The sequence below is a fragment of the Equus asinus genome, chromosome 7, assembly GCF_041296235.1.
Source record: "Equus asinus isolate D_3611 breed Donkey chromosome 7, EquAss-T2T_v2, whole genome shotgun sequence".
In the NCBI taxonomy this organism is placed as follows: Eukaryota; Metazoa; Chordata; class Mammalia; order Perissodactyla; family Equidae; genus Equus; species Equus asinus.
The window spans coordinates 22,954,595-22,970,922 of NC_091796.1; the positions used below are offsets into that span (position 1 = coordinate 22,954,595).

Consider the following 16,328-nt stretch of genomic DNA (forward strand, 5'->3'; position numbering starts at 1 on the left):
ATCTTCCAAACAGAAGATCAATCAGAAAACACTGGCCTTAAATGACACATTTGACCAAATGGACTTAGTGGATATATATAGAACATTTCATCCAAAAACCACAGAATACACATTCTTTTTAAATGCACATGGAAAATTCTCCAGTACTGATCACATATTAGGTCACAAAACAAGTCTCAATAAATTTAAGAAGATTGAAATAATACCATGCATCTTTTCTGACCACAAAGGTATGAAGCTAGAAATCAACTACAGGAAGAAAACCAGAAAAGGCAAAAAATGTGGAGATTAAACAAAATGCTACTGAACTATGATTGGGTCAATGGAGAAATCAAAGGAGAAATCAAAAAATTCCTGGAGACAAATGAAAATGAAAGTACGGCATGCCAAAATCTATGAGATACAGCAAAAGTGGTTCTAAGAGGGAAGTTTATAGCAACTCAGGCCTACTTCAACAAAGAAGAAAAATTCCAAATAAACAATCTAACAGCGTATCTAAAGGTACTGGAAAAAGAACAAACAAAGCCAAAAATCAGCAGAAGGAAGGAAAAGAAAAAAAGAGCAGAAATAAATGAAATAGAGACCGAAAAAAAAAAATAGAAAAAATTAATAAAACCAAGGCTTGGTTCTTTGAAACAATTAATAAAATTGACAAACCCTTAGCTAGACTCACCAAGAAAAAAAGAGAGAAGGCTCAAATAAATAAAATCAGAAATCAAAAAGGAGAAATTACAACGGACATCTCAAAAATACAAAAGATAATAAGAGAATACTATGAAAAGTTATACACAAACAAATTGGATAAACTAGAAGAAATGGATAAATTCTTAGAAACATACAACCTTCCAAAACTGGACCAAGAAGAAATAGAGAATTTGAATAGACCAATCACCAGTAAGGAGATCAAAACAGTAATCAAAAACCTCCCGAAAAATAAAAGTCCAGGACCAGATGGATTCTCTGGTGAATTCTCCCAAACATTCAAAGAAGAATCAATACCTATCCTTCTCAAACTCTTCCAAAAAATTGAAGAGGAGGGGAGGCTTCCTAACTCCTTCTACGAAGCCAACATTATCCTGAGACCAAAACCAGACAAGGACAACACAAAAAAAGAAAATTACAGGCCAATATCACTGAGGAACCCCGATGTAAAAATCCTCAAGAAAATACTAGCAAATCAAACACAAAAATACATTAAAAAGGTCATACATCGTGATCAAGTGGGTTTCATTCCAGGGATGCAGGGATGATTCAAATCCGCAAATGCATCAATGTGATACACCACATTAACAAAATGAAAAATAAAAATCACATGATCATTTCAATAGATGCAGAGAAAGCATTTGACGAGATACAGCATCCATTTATGAGAAAAACTCTAAATAAAATGGATATAGAAGGAAAATACCTCAACATAATAAAGGCCATATATGACAAACCCACATCAAGTATCATTCTCAATGGAGAAAAACTGAAAGCTATCCCTCTAAGAACAGGAACCAGACAAAGATGCCCACTGTCACCACTCTTATTTAACATAATACTGGAAGTCCTAGCCAGACCAATCAGGCAAGAAAAAGAAATAAAAGGGATCACTATTGGAAAAGAAGAAGTGAAACTCTCACTCTTTACAGATGATATGATTTTATACATAGAAAACCCTAAAGAATCTACTAAAACCTTTTAGAAATAATAAATGAATACAGTCCAGTCACGGGATACAAAATCAACATACAAAAATCTGTTGCATTTCTATACACTAACACTGAAGTAGCAGAAAGAGAAATTAAGAATACAATCCCATTTACAATTGTAACAAAAAGAATAAAATACCTAAAAAAGTTAACCAAAGAGGTGAAATATCTGTACACCGAAAATTTGAAGGAAATTGAAAAAGCCACATAGAAATGGAAAGATATTCTGTACTCTTGGATTGGAAGAATTAATATAGTTAAAACGTCCATATTTCCTAAAGCAATCTATAGATTCAATGCAATCCCTATCAAAGTTCCAACAACATTTTTCACAGAAATAGAACAAACAATCCTAAAATTTATATGGAACAACAAATGACCCCGGATAGCCTAAGGAATCCTGAGGAAAAAGAACAAAGCTGGAGACATCACACTCCCTGATTTCAAAATATACTACAAAGCCATAGTAATCAAAACAGCATGAGACTGACACAGAAACAAACACACAGATCAATGGAACAGAATCAAGAGCCCAGAAATAAACCCACACATTTATGGACAGCTAATATTCGACAAGGGAGCCAAGAGCATACGATGGAGAAAGGAGAGTCTCTTCAATAAACGGTGTTTGGAAAACTGGATGGACACATACAAAAGAATGAAAATAGACCATTACCTTACACCATGCAGAAAAATCAACTCAAAATTGATTAAAGACTTGAATGTAAGACCCCAAACCATGAAACTTCTAGAAGAAAACATAGGCAGTACACTCTTTGACATGGGTCTTAGCAGCATATTTTCAACTACCATGTCTGATCTGGCAAGGGAAACAAAAGAAAAAATGAACAAATGGGACTACACTAAACTAAAAAGCCTCTGCACAGAAAAGGAAACCATCAACAGAACGAAAAGACAACCTAAAAATTGGGAAAGATATTTGCAAACTATATATCAGATAAGAGGTTAATATCCTAAATTTACAAAGAACACATACACCTCAACAACAAAAAAACCAACAACTCAATTAAAAATGGGCAAAAGATCTGAACAGAGATTTCTCCAAAGAAGGTATACGGATGGCCAACAAGCATATGAAAAGATGCTCAACATCATTAGCTATTAGGGAAATGCAAATCAAAACTACAATGAGATATCACCTCACTCTGGTCAGAATGACTATAATTAACAAGACAGGAAACAACAAGTGTTGGAGAGAATGTGGAGAGAAGGGAAGCCTCGTACACTGCTGGTGGGAGTGTAAACTGGTGCAGCCACTATGGAAAGCAGTATGAAGTATCCTCAGAAAATTAAGAATAGCTCTACCATATGATCCAGCTACTCCTCTGCTAGGTATTTATCCAAAGAACTTGAAAACACAAACGCATAAAGATACATGCATGCCTATGTTCATTGCAGCATTATTCGCAATGGCCAAGACTTGGAAGCAACCTAGGTGCCCATCAAGGGACGAACGGATAAAAAAGATGTGGTATATATACATAATGGGATACTACTCAGCCATAAGAAATGATGAAATCAGGCCATTTGTGACAACATGGAAGGATCTTGAGGGTATTATACTAAATGAAATAAGTCAGAGTGAGAAAGTCAAATACCGTATGATCTCACTCATAAGTAGAAGATAAAAACAACGACAACCAAACACATAGCAACAGAGATTGGATTGGTGGTTATCACAGGGGAAGGAGGGAGGGAAGAGTGAAAAAGGGGTGATTAGGCTCACGTGAGGCGATGGATTATAATTAGTTTTTGGATAGAGAACATGATGTAATCTACACAGAATTCAAAATATGTTACAATGTACATCTGAAAGCTATATAATGTTATAATGCAATGTTACTGCAATAAAAAATAAATTTAAAAAATTTAAAAAATAACGTCATGCATTTACATATGGCTACTATAGAAGGCGTGTTTTATTTTTTGATATGCATTGAAAGAATCAGATCACTATCCTCTCATTCAATGCTCTAAGAACATTTTAAGGTAGAAAGGATAGGATTTTACATGTTACAGAGTGGGAGAAGGGCTAACTCTTGCAAGCTCCAAGCCAGGGCCAGAAGGTGGTGCTTTGGATTCTGAGTCTTGCTCTCTTTCCATCACAACACACTCCCTTCATGGATAATAAGCTTCATTAGCTGCACAGTCCTCTACTCTGAAGAGCCAGGGAGAGAATATGTAAACACCATGTTGCAAATATAATGCACGGGGAATTCTAAAATGAATCCTTCATGTCAATCATGAGAAGCTGGTCTCAAATCCTGAGCAGTAAGCAGAGGTGTTCTGAGGCAGCATAAAGCAATGTAAAGCATACAGCGCTGCAAGTTGGAAGACCTAGTCGAGCCTTTGTTCTGCCACAAAATAGACGTATGACCTTGAAGAAGTCAGGGGCTATCTTGGAGACTTCCCGGCCTCATTTGCGAAATGAAGATACCAGTCCCTTATCTGTCTACCTCACAGGGTTATTGTGAGGATTAAATTGAATGATGTTCATGGAAGTGTTTTAATTCTCTCATCTGAACTCCCATAGTACTTTATATGTACCTCTTCTAGGAAATATCTTTTACTTTGTATGGTAGAGGGAAGAGATTGCTGGACTAGAAACCTTGCATTTAAATCCTACATCTAATATTTACTAGTTGTGTAGCTTCTTAGGTAGTGTTTTTTAGACTCTGAACAGAGCGAGGCATGCTTATCTGTAAGATGGAGATTATAATACCTGCCTTATCTGAGGATCAAATGGGCTAATGTTTGTGAAAGCGATAAAGTCCTTTCTAAATATGAATAGGGAAATACCTGTATTTCTTCGATTTTCATTTCCAACCTGCACAATGATTTGCAAATGACATTAGCTAAGAAAAATGAGTGCTTTTGGTGCACCAGAGAGCAAGCAAGTGTTTTAGGCACTTTCTCTTAACTTCATTTAATACTCGTCACAACCTTACATGTCAGATACTATTATCTCACATGGAATTGGCTCAAGGCCACATAGCTAGTAAAGTTCTGAGCCAGGTTTGATACCCACGTGGTTCAAATCCATAGCCACATCACCTTAACCTTTTAGCTACACTGAGTCACACCCCATACGTAATTTTAGATGATTGAATAGGAGGTATAATGTTCTGTACACACAAAAAATGTTTGCTACTGTTTTATATATGGTAAATAACTGATGCAAATCAACTTAAGCTAGTAAGTCAGAAAATTATTGGAAAAAACCTATAAAAGAAATCCATGTCATAATTCTGAAAATATCAAGAAAGCATGGTTCCCTTCCAGGTTAATCCACTAGTTATGTTAGGAACAAGCTAGTGTAGCAATTGAGAGCACCTGCTTTGGAGTCAGGCCTGCATTAAATCCTGGTTCTACCACTTACCAGCTGTATAACAGAGGTGTCAACTTCCTCTTTAAGCTTCATGGGCATAACATTTTGTTGTAAGGATTAAATAAAACGATTTATGTAAAATGCTTAGCCTGGTATCTGGCACAGTAAGTGCTCAATAAATGCTTGCTCTCATTGCTGATGCTTCCTCGGTGGCCTTAGGCACGTGACTCACTCCTCCCCTGAGCATCAGTCTCTAATGTTTAAGCAACAGGAAGTTGGAATAAGTAGGAGGAAATTAGATTAAGCAGCAGGAAGTTGGATTAAGTGGCAGGAAATTAGATTAAGTAGCAGGAAGTTGGGACTCTAATTCCAAAGATCACTTTTAATTCTAACGATTTTAGGTACTAGGAGGGGATAGCTCTAAAGCTCTGAAGCAACTGCATTGCTGTGAATTTTGGCTTTCAGGTTCTGGAACTTATGCTGCTCTCTGATTTGTGTAATGAAAGCACCCAAGGGGCTGAATAAAAAATGTCAACTATGGTATTTGCATTATTGACACCATTAACCAGTCAGACAGATTAATGATAATCTGAACTAGAGTGGTTTGCATGACAATGTCATTGCTAATCTGAGGCAAATGTTAAATCCACTACCTTTTACAAAGCTATTGTGTTAAGGAGTTAAATAAACCTATACGAGCAAACAAGCATCAGAGCTAAGCATTCAGAGACATATGGCATATATTTGCTCTAATTGGGAACTCGAGACACAAAATGAACAAGAATATGGGAATCAAATTTCAAAATCAACTTTTTTTTTCTCACTTAAACAAGGTTTTTATTCAACTGCAGTCAGTTTATTTATCCTCCTCCATAACACAATTTGTTTTATTGGTTAAGGAAAAATCTTTTAAGAATACTACCTCTGTCTTTCTGCCACCTGTATCCTATCAGTGCCAGTTAGTAAATGTCTACAGAAGCCATGCTATTGGACTCTTGGGTATGGAATTATGTATATGATCTAGTCTCAGTCATCAGGGAGGGAAACACACATGTACTCAAACACAAAACCAGACAAAAGATGGCAAATGCTACAATCATGAGGTAATCAAAGTTTAAGATGAAGATAAAAGAGAAATTGATGACTTCTGATCTAGAGGATTGTGGAGAGTTTCACTTAGTAATTGACACTGCAGTCAGGGCCTCATTCAACAAATATTTTGTGAGTGTTTACTATGGATTAAGTTAGGTATTGCTGTAGGTGCTGAGAATAGCTCAATGAATAAAGCAGATAAAAAATCCCTGCCCACATGCAGCTTATATTCTGTTGTCAAGAAAAGGGATCTAGGAAGCAATTAATAAATAGAAGGTAATACAGCTGTGGAGAAAAATAAGAATGTAAAAGGGCATAGGGAATGCGAGGGGTCAGGTAAGACCTCCAGGAGATGGTGCCATTTTGGCAAAGAATCAGTGGAAGTTAGAGAACGATCCAAGTGGGTCTCTGAAGGGAGGAACATTCTAGGCAGACTGAAAAGCAAGGGCAAAGGTCTTGAGGGAAGAGAATTCTTGTATATTTAGGGAACACAAGGAAGCCAGTGAGACTGGAGAGGTGTCAGAAAATAGGAAAACAGTAAGAATGGTAAGCGATGAAGCTGGGAAGGTGACAAGGGGCCAGATCAGGAAGGATTTCTGTTTCTTCTCTGAACCAGATGGGAAGTCACTGGAGGGTTCTGAAGCAGAGGAAGAACATGATCTAACTTATGTTTTAAAAGGTTAATCCAACTGCTATGGTGAGGATAGGCTTGAGAGGTTATTGCTATTGCAAATGAGAGTTGATGGTAGTAAAGGGGGCAAGAAGTGGTAGGATTCCGTATATGTTTTATTTTCATTTACTTGACATTAATTTTTTATTATGGAAAATTTTAAGAAATACAAAATTAGACAGAACAAGATGATGGAACCACTTTATTCCCATTACTCAGCTCCAAATAAGAAATCATAGCCAGTCGTTTAGTATTATTTTGTAGCAAATATCAGGTATCATATTGTTTCATGGATTCAGGGTATATTTTGACAATACTGCCAAGACTTGATGATAGATTTGGTATAGGGTGTAAGAAAAACAGAGGGATTAAGGATTACTCCAAGGATTTTGGCCTGATTGACGAAAAAGATGAAGATTTTACTGAGATGGAGGAATCTCTGGAATAATGAAGTATTTGGAAGAGGGTCAGGGTTGAAAGAAAACAGGCATTTGGTTTTAAGTTTTAGATGCTTGTGAGAAATCAAAGCTGAGATATCAAGTAGGAATTTGGTAAATTGTAGGTAAAATGTCAGGACCAGAGATACAAATTTGAAAGACATCAGCATATAGACAAAATATAAAGTCACAAACTGGATGAAAAGAGATCACCAAAGGTTGAGTCATAGGGCAATCCAATATTCATGGGTCAGAGAGATTCGGAGTAAAAAGTAAAAGAGCCTAAAAATGAGTGACCAGAGGAACTGGAGCAGAGCCAGGAGAGTGAGTGTAATAGAACCCAAGAGAAGAATGAGTTTCATGAAAGAGAAAGTGATCAATGTGGCAAAATTTGCTGACTATCTAAGCAATGTGAGGACCAGGAATTGACTACGGGGTTTAGCGACATGGAGGTCACTGGTGAACCTTGGTAAGAGCAGTTGCAGTGAAATACTGAGGACAGAATCACAACTGGACTATGAGATAAGGTATTGAAGTGAAGTTAGATAACTCAAGGAATGTTACTATAAAAGGGAACAGAGAATGAAATGGCAGATGAGAGAGAAACAGATGGAGGGGAATTTGTTGAGATGGAAAATACAACTGCATGCTTGTATGCTGATGGACACAATTCATTGGAGTGGGAAAAAAATTGATGAGGAGGAGAGAGAAAGAATGGCTTAAGTTTGGTTCTTCTGTTTGCTAGAAAGGATGAGATCTAGTGCAGAAGGGAACGTTTAGCCTTGGTAAAGAGCATAGGCAGTTCTTTTATAGAAATTTGAAGAAAGATATTACATGCTTAAGGACACATTTGGGTAGATAAATTAGATATGGAAGTTTGTAGAACTTCCCTTCTGATTGTACTATTTTCCAGGAAATTAGAAGCAAAGTCAGCTAAGAGTGAGGGAAAGACAGAAGGTATCAGAGATTTGAGGAGAAAGGAAAAGGCATGAAATATCATTAGCAGCATGTGTGAGAGAGGCCAATTATTGACATAGAAGATTTAACTTCAAACAGCTTTAAGGGGCAACTTAAGATGAGTAGTTATGAATTTAAAGAGTAGTCAGCACAGTTATATATTTTCTTCCAGTTATATTCATGTACAAGAGTGCAAGCAAAGAGTGGGTAGAAAACTGCATTTAATTGAGTTGGGTTTTGCCAAGAAATTAATATGAAATGAGAGACTGCAAGCAAAACATTGGTGTATGTCAGTGTTTATAATAATTAGCCACCGGATTTACAGCTGTTTAAAAAGTGAAGGAAAACATCAAGGATGAGGGACAATGAAAACAATGTAGAATTAATGAATTGTAGGTCCCTGTGGAATCAAAGATTTATTAGAATCAGAGCCCTAAATGGAAGATAGGAAAATGAGAGTCTAGAGAGTGAGATCCAAGTATGATGTTTGAAATTGAGATCATGGAGAGGTCACAGTGATTGATGTTGACAAGGACCGTGGTGTGACCATGGGAGTGAATAGCCAAGGGTGAATGGAGGATTGATCTTGGGCTTGAAAGATAAGAAAGATGTCAATACATGAGGAAAGGATAAAATGGTATTTTAAGTAGGAAACATTGAGGAGTTATGAAAATAAATGGTTTATTTTCCTTCCTATCCTTTGAGCTTTATTTTCAGCCTCTTTTCCATATTGTCTCTGAGCTTGCACTATTCTGAGCCCCTTCATTCTGCCTGTGTGCAGTGACTGTCCTGGATGCTTTACTTGAATTTTTTCAATGAGTTCTCACAGTAAGTCTGAGAGATAGAATTTATCTTCCATTTATCCATTATAGCAGATTTATTCTTGCTTTTTACAAATTAAACACACAAAAGTCATACATACGATAAATTGTTATACCATTTTCCAATGCAGCCATTTGGATTTAAGTGGCATATTTTTAACTATTATAAGTTATAGCAACCACACTCTACCTACAGATAGATTGGTAATAGACTTCTAGTCAAAGGAGTTTGGAAGTTATTATGTGCATATCTTTATACTGGAATTTTACCATATTTAAACTCAAGAACATTCACATTTTTCAGCAGTGCAGTGAGTGATCCAAACTGTATTTCAGAAAGATAACTAGAGACACTGAGGAGGATGAATTTGAAGTTGAGAACCTATTGTCAGAGATCAGGTAAGTGATGATGGAGGCAATAGAATAAAGGTGCCTTGGCTGAGCTGTGGCCCAGGAAGACCTGACGGGACTTGATAACTAATGGCAGTGCTGAGAGGCAGAGTGGAGTAAAATATGACTCGGGTTTTTTTGCTTGGTCAACAGGATGGAAGATACAAATATAAACCAAGAAAAGAAAGGAAAAATATATTTCAGGAGGAAACAGCAAATATGATTTGGGACAGGCTGAATTTAAGGTCCCTCCAGGAAATCCATGTGGATATATGAAGGCAACTAGGCAAGAATTATTACCTCCAGTTTTCACAACTGAGATCCAAAGAACTTACTAGACTCATCATAAGGTCACAGAGTCAAATAGTTGCAGAGATAAGACCAAAACAAATGCCTACTTCTTCACGGTAATAATCTTAGGGAACATAAGCTATATGTATACATGTATTTCTTTCCTTTTATTTTAAAGTCAGGTCAAATTGTAAAAGAAAATAGAAACTTAAGAAGGATATACTTTGTTGCTGCCAACTAGAAAGAAAAGCATTGAGAAGCAGCATGAGAGAAGTTGTACTATTCCGTCCAATTACCACACTGCAGAATTTTGAACTAAATACCCCTCTGGCCACCCCAAGCCATATTGTCCCTTTGAATCCTGAGGAGTCCCTAAAGATCACTGTGTTTATAGCACTCATGAATTTGAGAGACTAGAAGCCTGGTACTTAATTCCCGGCTTTTCCCCACATGCTGTCTATTAGTGCTTCAGTAGGGACTGGAATACTTAGAAAGCCATCTAGTCTACTCTTCTTCAGAAGAATGAATGATGACCAGCCGGGATTAGGGTGAGCTCAGCTCTGTGAACAACTGGGTCCCACCAGAGCACTTGTCATTTCTCTCTGTCTCTCTCTCTCCCTTTCTTTCTCCTTTTCCCTCTCTACTTCCCCCTATGCCACCACTACCACCCCAAAATAATTCCATATATGTGATGCATAAAACAGGTCACATTTCCTTTGGCTGGTAAACTTTACAGAAAGTAAACGCAGTCTTCGTTCAAGGATGAAAGAAGAAGCTGCCACATCGCAGAAATCTCTGCCTCCCAACAGTTGTACACTTCAGACTGGCGATATATAAGAGGAGGTTTAATATGGAAGGAAAGACATGGAACTCTGAACTCAGCCAAGTCAATAGACAGGCACTTTATAAAAATCCTAGTTGTCCTATCAAAATTCTCATCAACTGAAGAATGTGATGACACTCGCTGCCTATGTGAGAGGCTCAGGCAGGTTTGTGGGTACATTTGTAAATAGACATTCTTCTCTACAGAATCTTGGGATTTGGCAACATAGTGTTTCTCTGAAGCAAACTGAACTTTCACAAGCGGATCTCCTTGAAGATCTTTAATTGGCAATATAGAAATCCCAAAAAGTTAATGAGGAGAAGAGAAACTTACAAAATGCCTAAGGAATAGCATGGAAAGGTCCGTTAAGAGAGTATCCTAGCTTTCTGATCCCTTCTAAGTGAGATGGTTACAGAGTGGTTTGATACTTTAATCTTAAATAAAATTTTCTAAACATTAAACGTGCTCATATTTAAATACACCTGTTCAAATGTCGATAATGATGTATAATAATGATACCAATCTTATGGGCATTTGATAAATACTACAAAATTCCATTTCAAACAATATGGCAAACTAGATACTATATGAAAAACCCTTTTGTTATAGCACACCTAAAATTCAGAGTAAATTACTCAAAATCTCTTTTATTTTCTAAAATTTCTGTATTCATGAGTGTGCTGGCAGCAAAGTAAGAGAAATAGCCTAGTAAGAAAGCAGACCTGTGAAGGTGATGTTTGCCTGAGGGTATTTACCCATCAAAAGAGGTCTGAAGCTAGGACTTTTAGAAACCAATAGAAGAGAAATGGAAGCAAAGCATGCAGGTGAAGTATAAGGTCTGATTAGAGAACATTGCATACGGAAAAGATCCTGAAAGGACAACCCTCGATGAGTGAACTAGAAATTGAAATCAGCCTCATAAGAGAACTGGTGAATGAATATACATGCCACTAAGTCTTAGCTTAGTGGAAACAACAAGAACAATCTCTCTGAGGATTCCTTACCACAAGTCGACATTTACTCATTTGAGTTGATGTGTTAAAAGTGGCAGGAAAACAAATGTTACCAAATGGAATGGACTTTCTGATAACCAATAAAATATCAGTATGAGACCTGTATGAACAAAATAAACCTTAAAAATTTTGTTTAACCTGGTCTCATTTTGGGAAAGCAAATCTTCCCGTGAGAATGGACTTTAAAACTTGGCCTCAGATAAATTTCTAAAGACTAGTGTTAACAAGAATTACCCGAACATACGAGGAAACAAGCCACTATGAGGAAGAGTGAGCAGGAACACATCACTGAATCAGACTTACAATGATTGCAGACATCAGAAAGATCAAATATGGAATACAAAATAAGTAAGTTTAATAAATTTAAAGAAATAAGCAGAAGTATTAAACAGTTTATTCTTATAAAAGAAATTGGAACTTATCCAATATCTGCCTTAGTCTTAGAAGGAAACTTCAACGTCTTAAAATCAGTGAAACATTTTAAGGGGAAAATGTGGGAAAACAACAACAGTAGATTGACTCTTTGTACCACACACATAGAGCTCATTTTTGCCTAATCAATAATAGTAACAACAACTTTTACCCAATATTGGACGCTTTGCCATGACCTTTATATATGAAGCCTAATTTCACCCTAACAAAAATCTTGCAAGGTAAGTATTATCATTTCCTCTTTATTAAATAATAAAATGAGGCTCAGAGAAGTTATATAGTTTCCTTGAGATCACATGATGTCAACGACAGAGTTGTGACTGTAACCTAGCCAGGTTCTTTCATAGCCTGTCCTATCAGTAAATAGACTAATTCGGTTCTGTGCATCACCTTGAAAATCAAGGAAATAAAAAAACTGATATCATGTATCCACATGCTTGTCTTTTTTCAAGGAAGTTTTCTACAAATGAAATAAAAAAACTGATATCATGTATCCACATGCTTGTCTTTTTTCAAGGAAGTTTTCTACAAATGATTTAATTTGATTCTCTAAACAATCCTGCTTTAAAAACCCACACAGGCATTGGAGATATATCTCCATTTAGTCAAAAGTGCAGAACACAGAGGAAAGATTTCACAGGGTCTCCAAACTCCCTGCTGAAGGTCTCCTTTCATCATTACCCCACAGCAAACATTTAAAGAGACAGTGGATGAAGCTGACTTTTATTGGTAGCACCCACCTGTTGTCACCTTCTCTGGAGAAAAAGACTGTGAAGGTTTGAATGTTCCCTTTTGCTTCTGCAGGTGGGCGCCAGCTGAGACGGACGAATCGACTGGAAACCAAGACAGGGACCACATCTCTGGGAGCAGAAGGGAGGACACTGGAGCTTGGGATAGCTAAGAAGGAAGGAGAGGAGGCCGTCAGAGGAGTGGGTGCCACGGGTGGGAAATGCGCAGGAAGGCAGAGGGACCCATTAGTAAACGTAGAATGGTACATTCACCTAAGTTCTAAAGAAATGAAGAAAACCAAAGGAAAGCAAAGATACAGTAAATGGAATCAAAGGTATAATAGAATTTCTTGTGGTGTATAAAACGGTGGCTAATTAATAACATATTTGATTCTACTGCACATTTGTCCAGTTTCTATTATTCATGGGATCCATGACACTAAGAAAAAAAATGTTCTGTTTAGGCCCGGAACAGGGAAACATAGCCGTGGACTTACATGTATTGATAAATGCCTCAGGTAATCACGTATTATTAAAAACCTTATTCCACTCAGAGCCTGTTTACACCCTTTTAGATATTATTTGAAGTAGCTTATTTAAGTCTTTAGACCACAGAACATTTAAAAGCAGGATATTTAAGTTGATGAGAGCTAACAAAAAGTAGAAATAATTCTCATGGACTACCTGCTAGTAAAAGAAATGACAGAAAACTCCACAAGACATAAAGATAGATAATTGCAGCATGCTTATAAAGTATCATTATATATATAGATATATATTTTTTTTTTTTTTTTTTTTGAGGAAGATGCTAGCCCTGAGCTAACTGCTGCCAATCCTCCTCTTTTTGCTGAGGAAGACTGGCCCTGGGCTAACATCCATGCCCATCTTCCTCTACTTTATATGTAGGACACCTACCACAGCGTGGTGTGCCAAGCGGTGCCATGTCGGCACCCGAGATCCGAACTGGCAAACCCTGGGCCACTGAAGCAGAACGTGTGCACTTAACCTCTGTACCACTGGCTGGCCCCAGTATCATTATATTTATAAAAAATTTAGCCACTGTTATTCATAGGAATAACTGAGTCATTCACAATTGGAAATCTGGTTTTTTAAATATTTGGGGCATTTATAATCTGTAATAGAAGTTTTTTATTGAATGTGTGCGTGTGTAAATTCATAATTCATCTTTGCTGGATATCTTCATTTTCTTATTTGTTCAAGTCCCCAAGTCTAGGGAACATGTGTTCCATCTTGATAGGTGATTTCCAGCCCCAAATCACAAGTACCCATTTGCCTATGTTTAATCTTCAAACTAGCTTTTGTAGGCCATTTTCTCTAGTTCTTATCAAAGTTAGTCTCCGCTCTTGCATTCACTTTCTCAGGGGCTGACTGAGTCAGTATTCCGTCTGTGAACTAAACTCCTGTTAGCTGCAAAATCCACTTTGGGGGAGGTGCTGCTGTTTCATTTCCCAATGGTTCCGGAAACACTATCAATTTACGATACATGCCAGTTATACAGAGAAAGAGGTTTCAGAGAACTGCAGAAAGCTTTCAAAGTTATTTCTGGCTCCATAGAGTCTTAGCTGCCTTTTTTATAGATAAAATTTCCCCTTGTTTTCTTGATCAGCACAGGACTTTAAATAAATGGAAGACTGGCAGCAGGTGAGTCAATCTTTTGGAGTAGTGAAGGGAGGGGGAAAGATGGATGCCTGGATACGTAGCATCCCTGTCAAAAATATGGGTGATATTAAGCCTCTTGACAAAAACCTTTACTCCCACAAACCATCTAGAGCTCAAGCTGGCACACCTATGTGGATTTATCCTCTCCCTCCCCGCTCAGTGCCCACTCGGCCTACTTCCCCTCCTGGGCTGTTTAACTCAGTTGTGTCTACCCAACTGTACTGTCCTCTCAACTCTACAGCTCAGAAACCCAAAGTGCATCCCGTTTCCTGAATCTTCCCTCAGTGCCTCCTTCTAGAAATCCCCCTTCTGGACATCTGGTAAATCTACTCTATGTCCACGCCACACACAGATCCACACCATCATTCTCTCTCATCAGAACTGCTACAATTGTCTTCCAGCTCCCCTGCTTTCTTTCCACTCACCTCCTTCCAACGTGTTCTCTGTATAGCATTGAGAATAAGCTTATGAAAAGTCACATCTGGTCATATCACTTTACTGTTTATTTATCCTCAGTGTCTACCCTTTGCCTCAGGGAAACTCCAAACTTCTCAACCTGCCTGCTGGCCTGGCTCCTGTTTATCACTTTTCTTGGTTTGTCTTCCTCCACAAAGAGGCCTTAAGAAAAGGATTTAAGTGCCAATACTTTATTTGGAAGGTGATGCAAGGAAGTACCTGTGGGGAGCTGGGGAGGGAGGCAGCAGGGAGTTATCTGGCAGTTACCACTGTGGGAAACGGAAGGGCAACTCCACTAGGGACTCTGGGAGTCAGTGCAGCACAAGCTCTGATTCATCCATCCCTGAGGGAAGTGAGTTGGGGTATTTATCTACTACCCTTTTGCCATTGATTGAAGGTGATTCCAAGGGCATTAACCTTCCTGCATAACAGCCTAGCGTGTTCCTGTTGCAGAAAAATAATCTTTGGGCAGAGGCTTGTAGGTGCCCATGGTAAGTGGCATTCATTAGTTTTCCTTGTCCAGCCACTATTCACAGAGCACATACCCTGAGCCGGCCCTTCTTCTAGGTGCAGGGGAGAGCATGGTGAATAACAGATGAGACCATTGCCTGCATGGAGCTCACACGGAGACTCCTTGGCTTTTTTTGTTTGTTTGTTTGAGGAAGATTAGTCCTGAGCTGACTACTGCCAATCCTCCTCTTTTTGCTAAGGAAGCCTGGCCCTCAGCTAACATCTGTGCCTATCTTCCTCTACTTTATACATGGGACGCCTACCACAGCATGGCTTTTGCCAAGTGGTGCCATGTCTGCACCCAGGATCCGAACCAGCGAACCCCGGGCCCCCGAGACGCCGAACATACGAACTTAATGGCTATGCCACCAGGCCGGCCCCTCCTTGGCTTTTTGACGCTTACCCTGAACATGCTGTCTCCATGCTGAACCACTTGCAATTCCCTAGGGCCTCCACACAGGCGGCTCCCTCTATTTCAGAAGCTCATCCCATTCACTTAACTCCTACTTTCCTCTTGACTTAGTTTAGGCTATGTTTCCTCTGGAAATACTGACCCAAAGTAATTGCAAAAATATCTAAGAGACAATACTTAATATCTATAATGTAAAAAGAATAAAGAATGTCTACAAATCAGTACAATTGTGAAGAATTTTGTTATAAAATAGGGTTCAACCTGACAAATAAAAGAAATGTGCATTCAAATGAAATCTAAAAGAAGTCTGTCAGAATAATGTCTATTTAAAAAAAATCTGTTAGAGTTGCAAGACTTTAAAGAATGTTAGTCTGTAGTGTGGGCCATGGTGTGGCACTTGCTTACGCTGTCAGATGAAATTTACAACAGGACAATCTTTTTAAAAGTCAGTTTGGCAAAATCCTTTAAAATGAAAAATATTCATAGCCTTTGACCAAACGTTCTCATGTCTATAACTTTATTGTTTAAAAAATAAATACCCCCTTTATCAAGGCATCAATGTGAAATCATAGC

General features: G+C 38.0%; 1 protein-coding gene across 2 annotated transcripts in view; it reads right to left on the reverse strand.

The window, feature by feature from the left end:
- The window catches only part of DCC (DCC netrin 1 receptor), a 1,085,205-nt gene that overhangs the window by 322,466 nt on the left and 746,411 nt on the right, over positions 1-16,328 (reverse strand). For both annotated transcript variants that reach the window (XM_070513040.1, XM_070513039.1), the window contains exon 8: positions 12,710-12,866. In XM_070513040.1, coding sequence (XP_070369141.1) covers positions 12,710-12,866 — 157 coding nt within the window. The remainder of the gene's footprint in view (positions 1-12,709; positions 12,867-16,328) is intronic.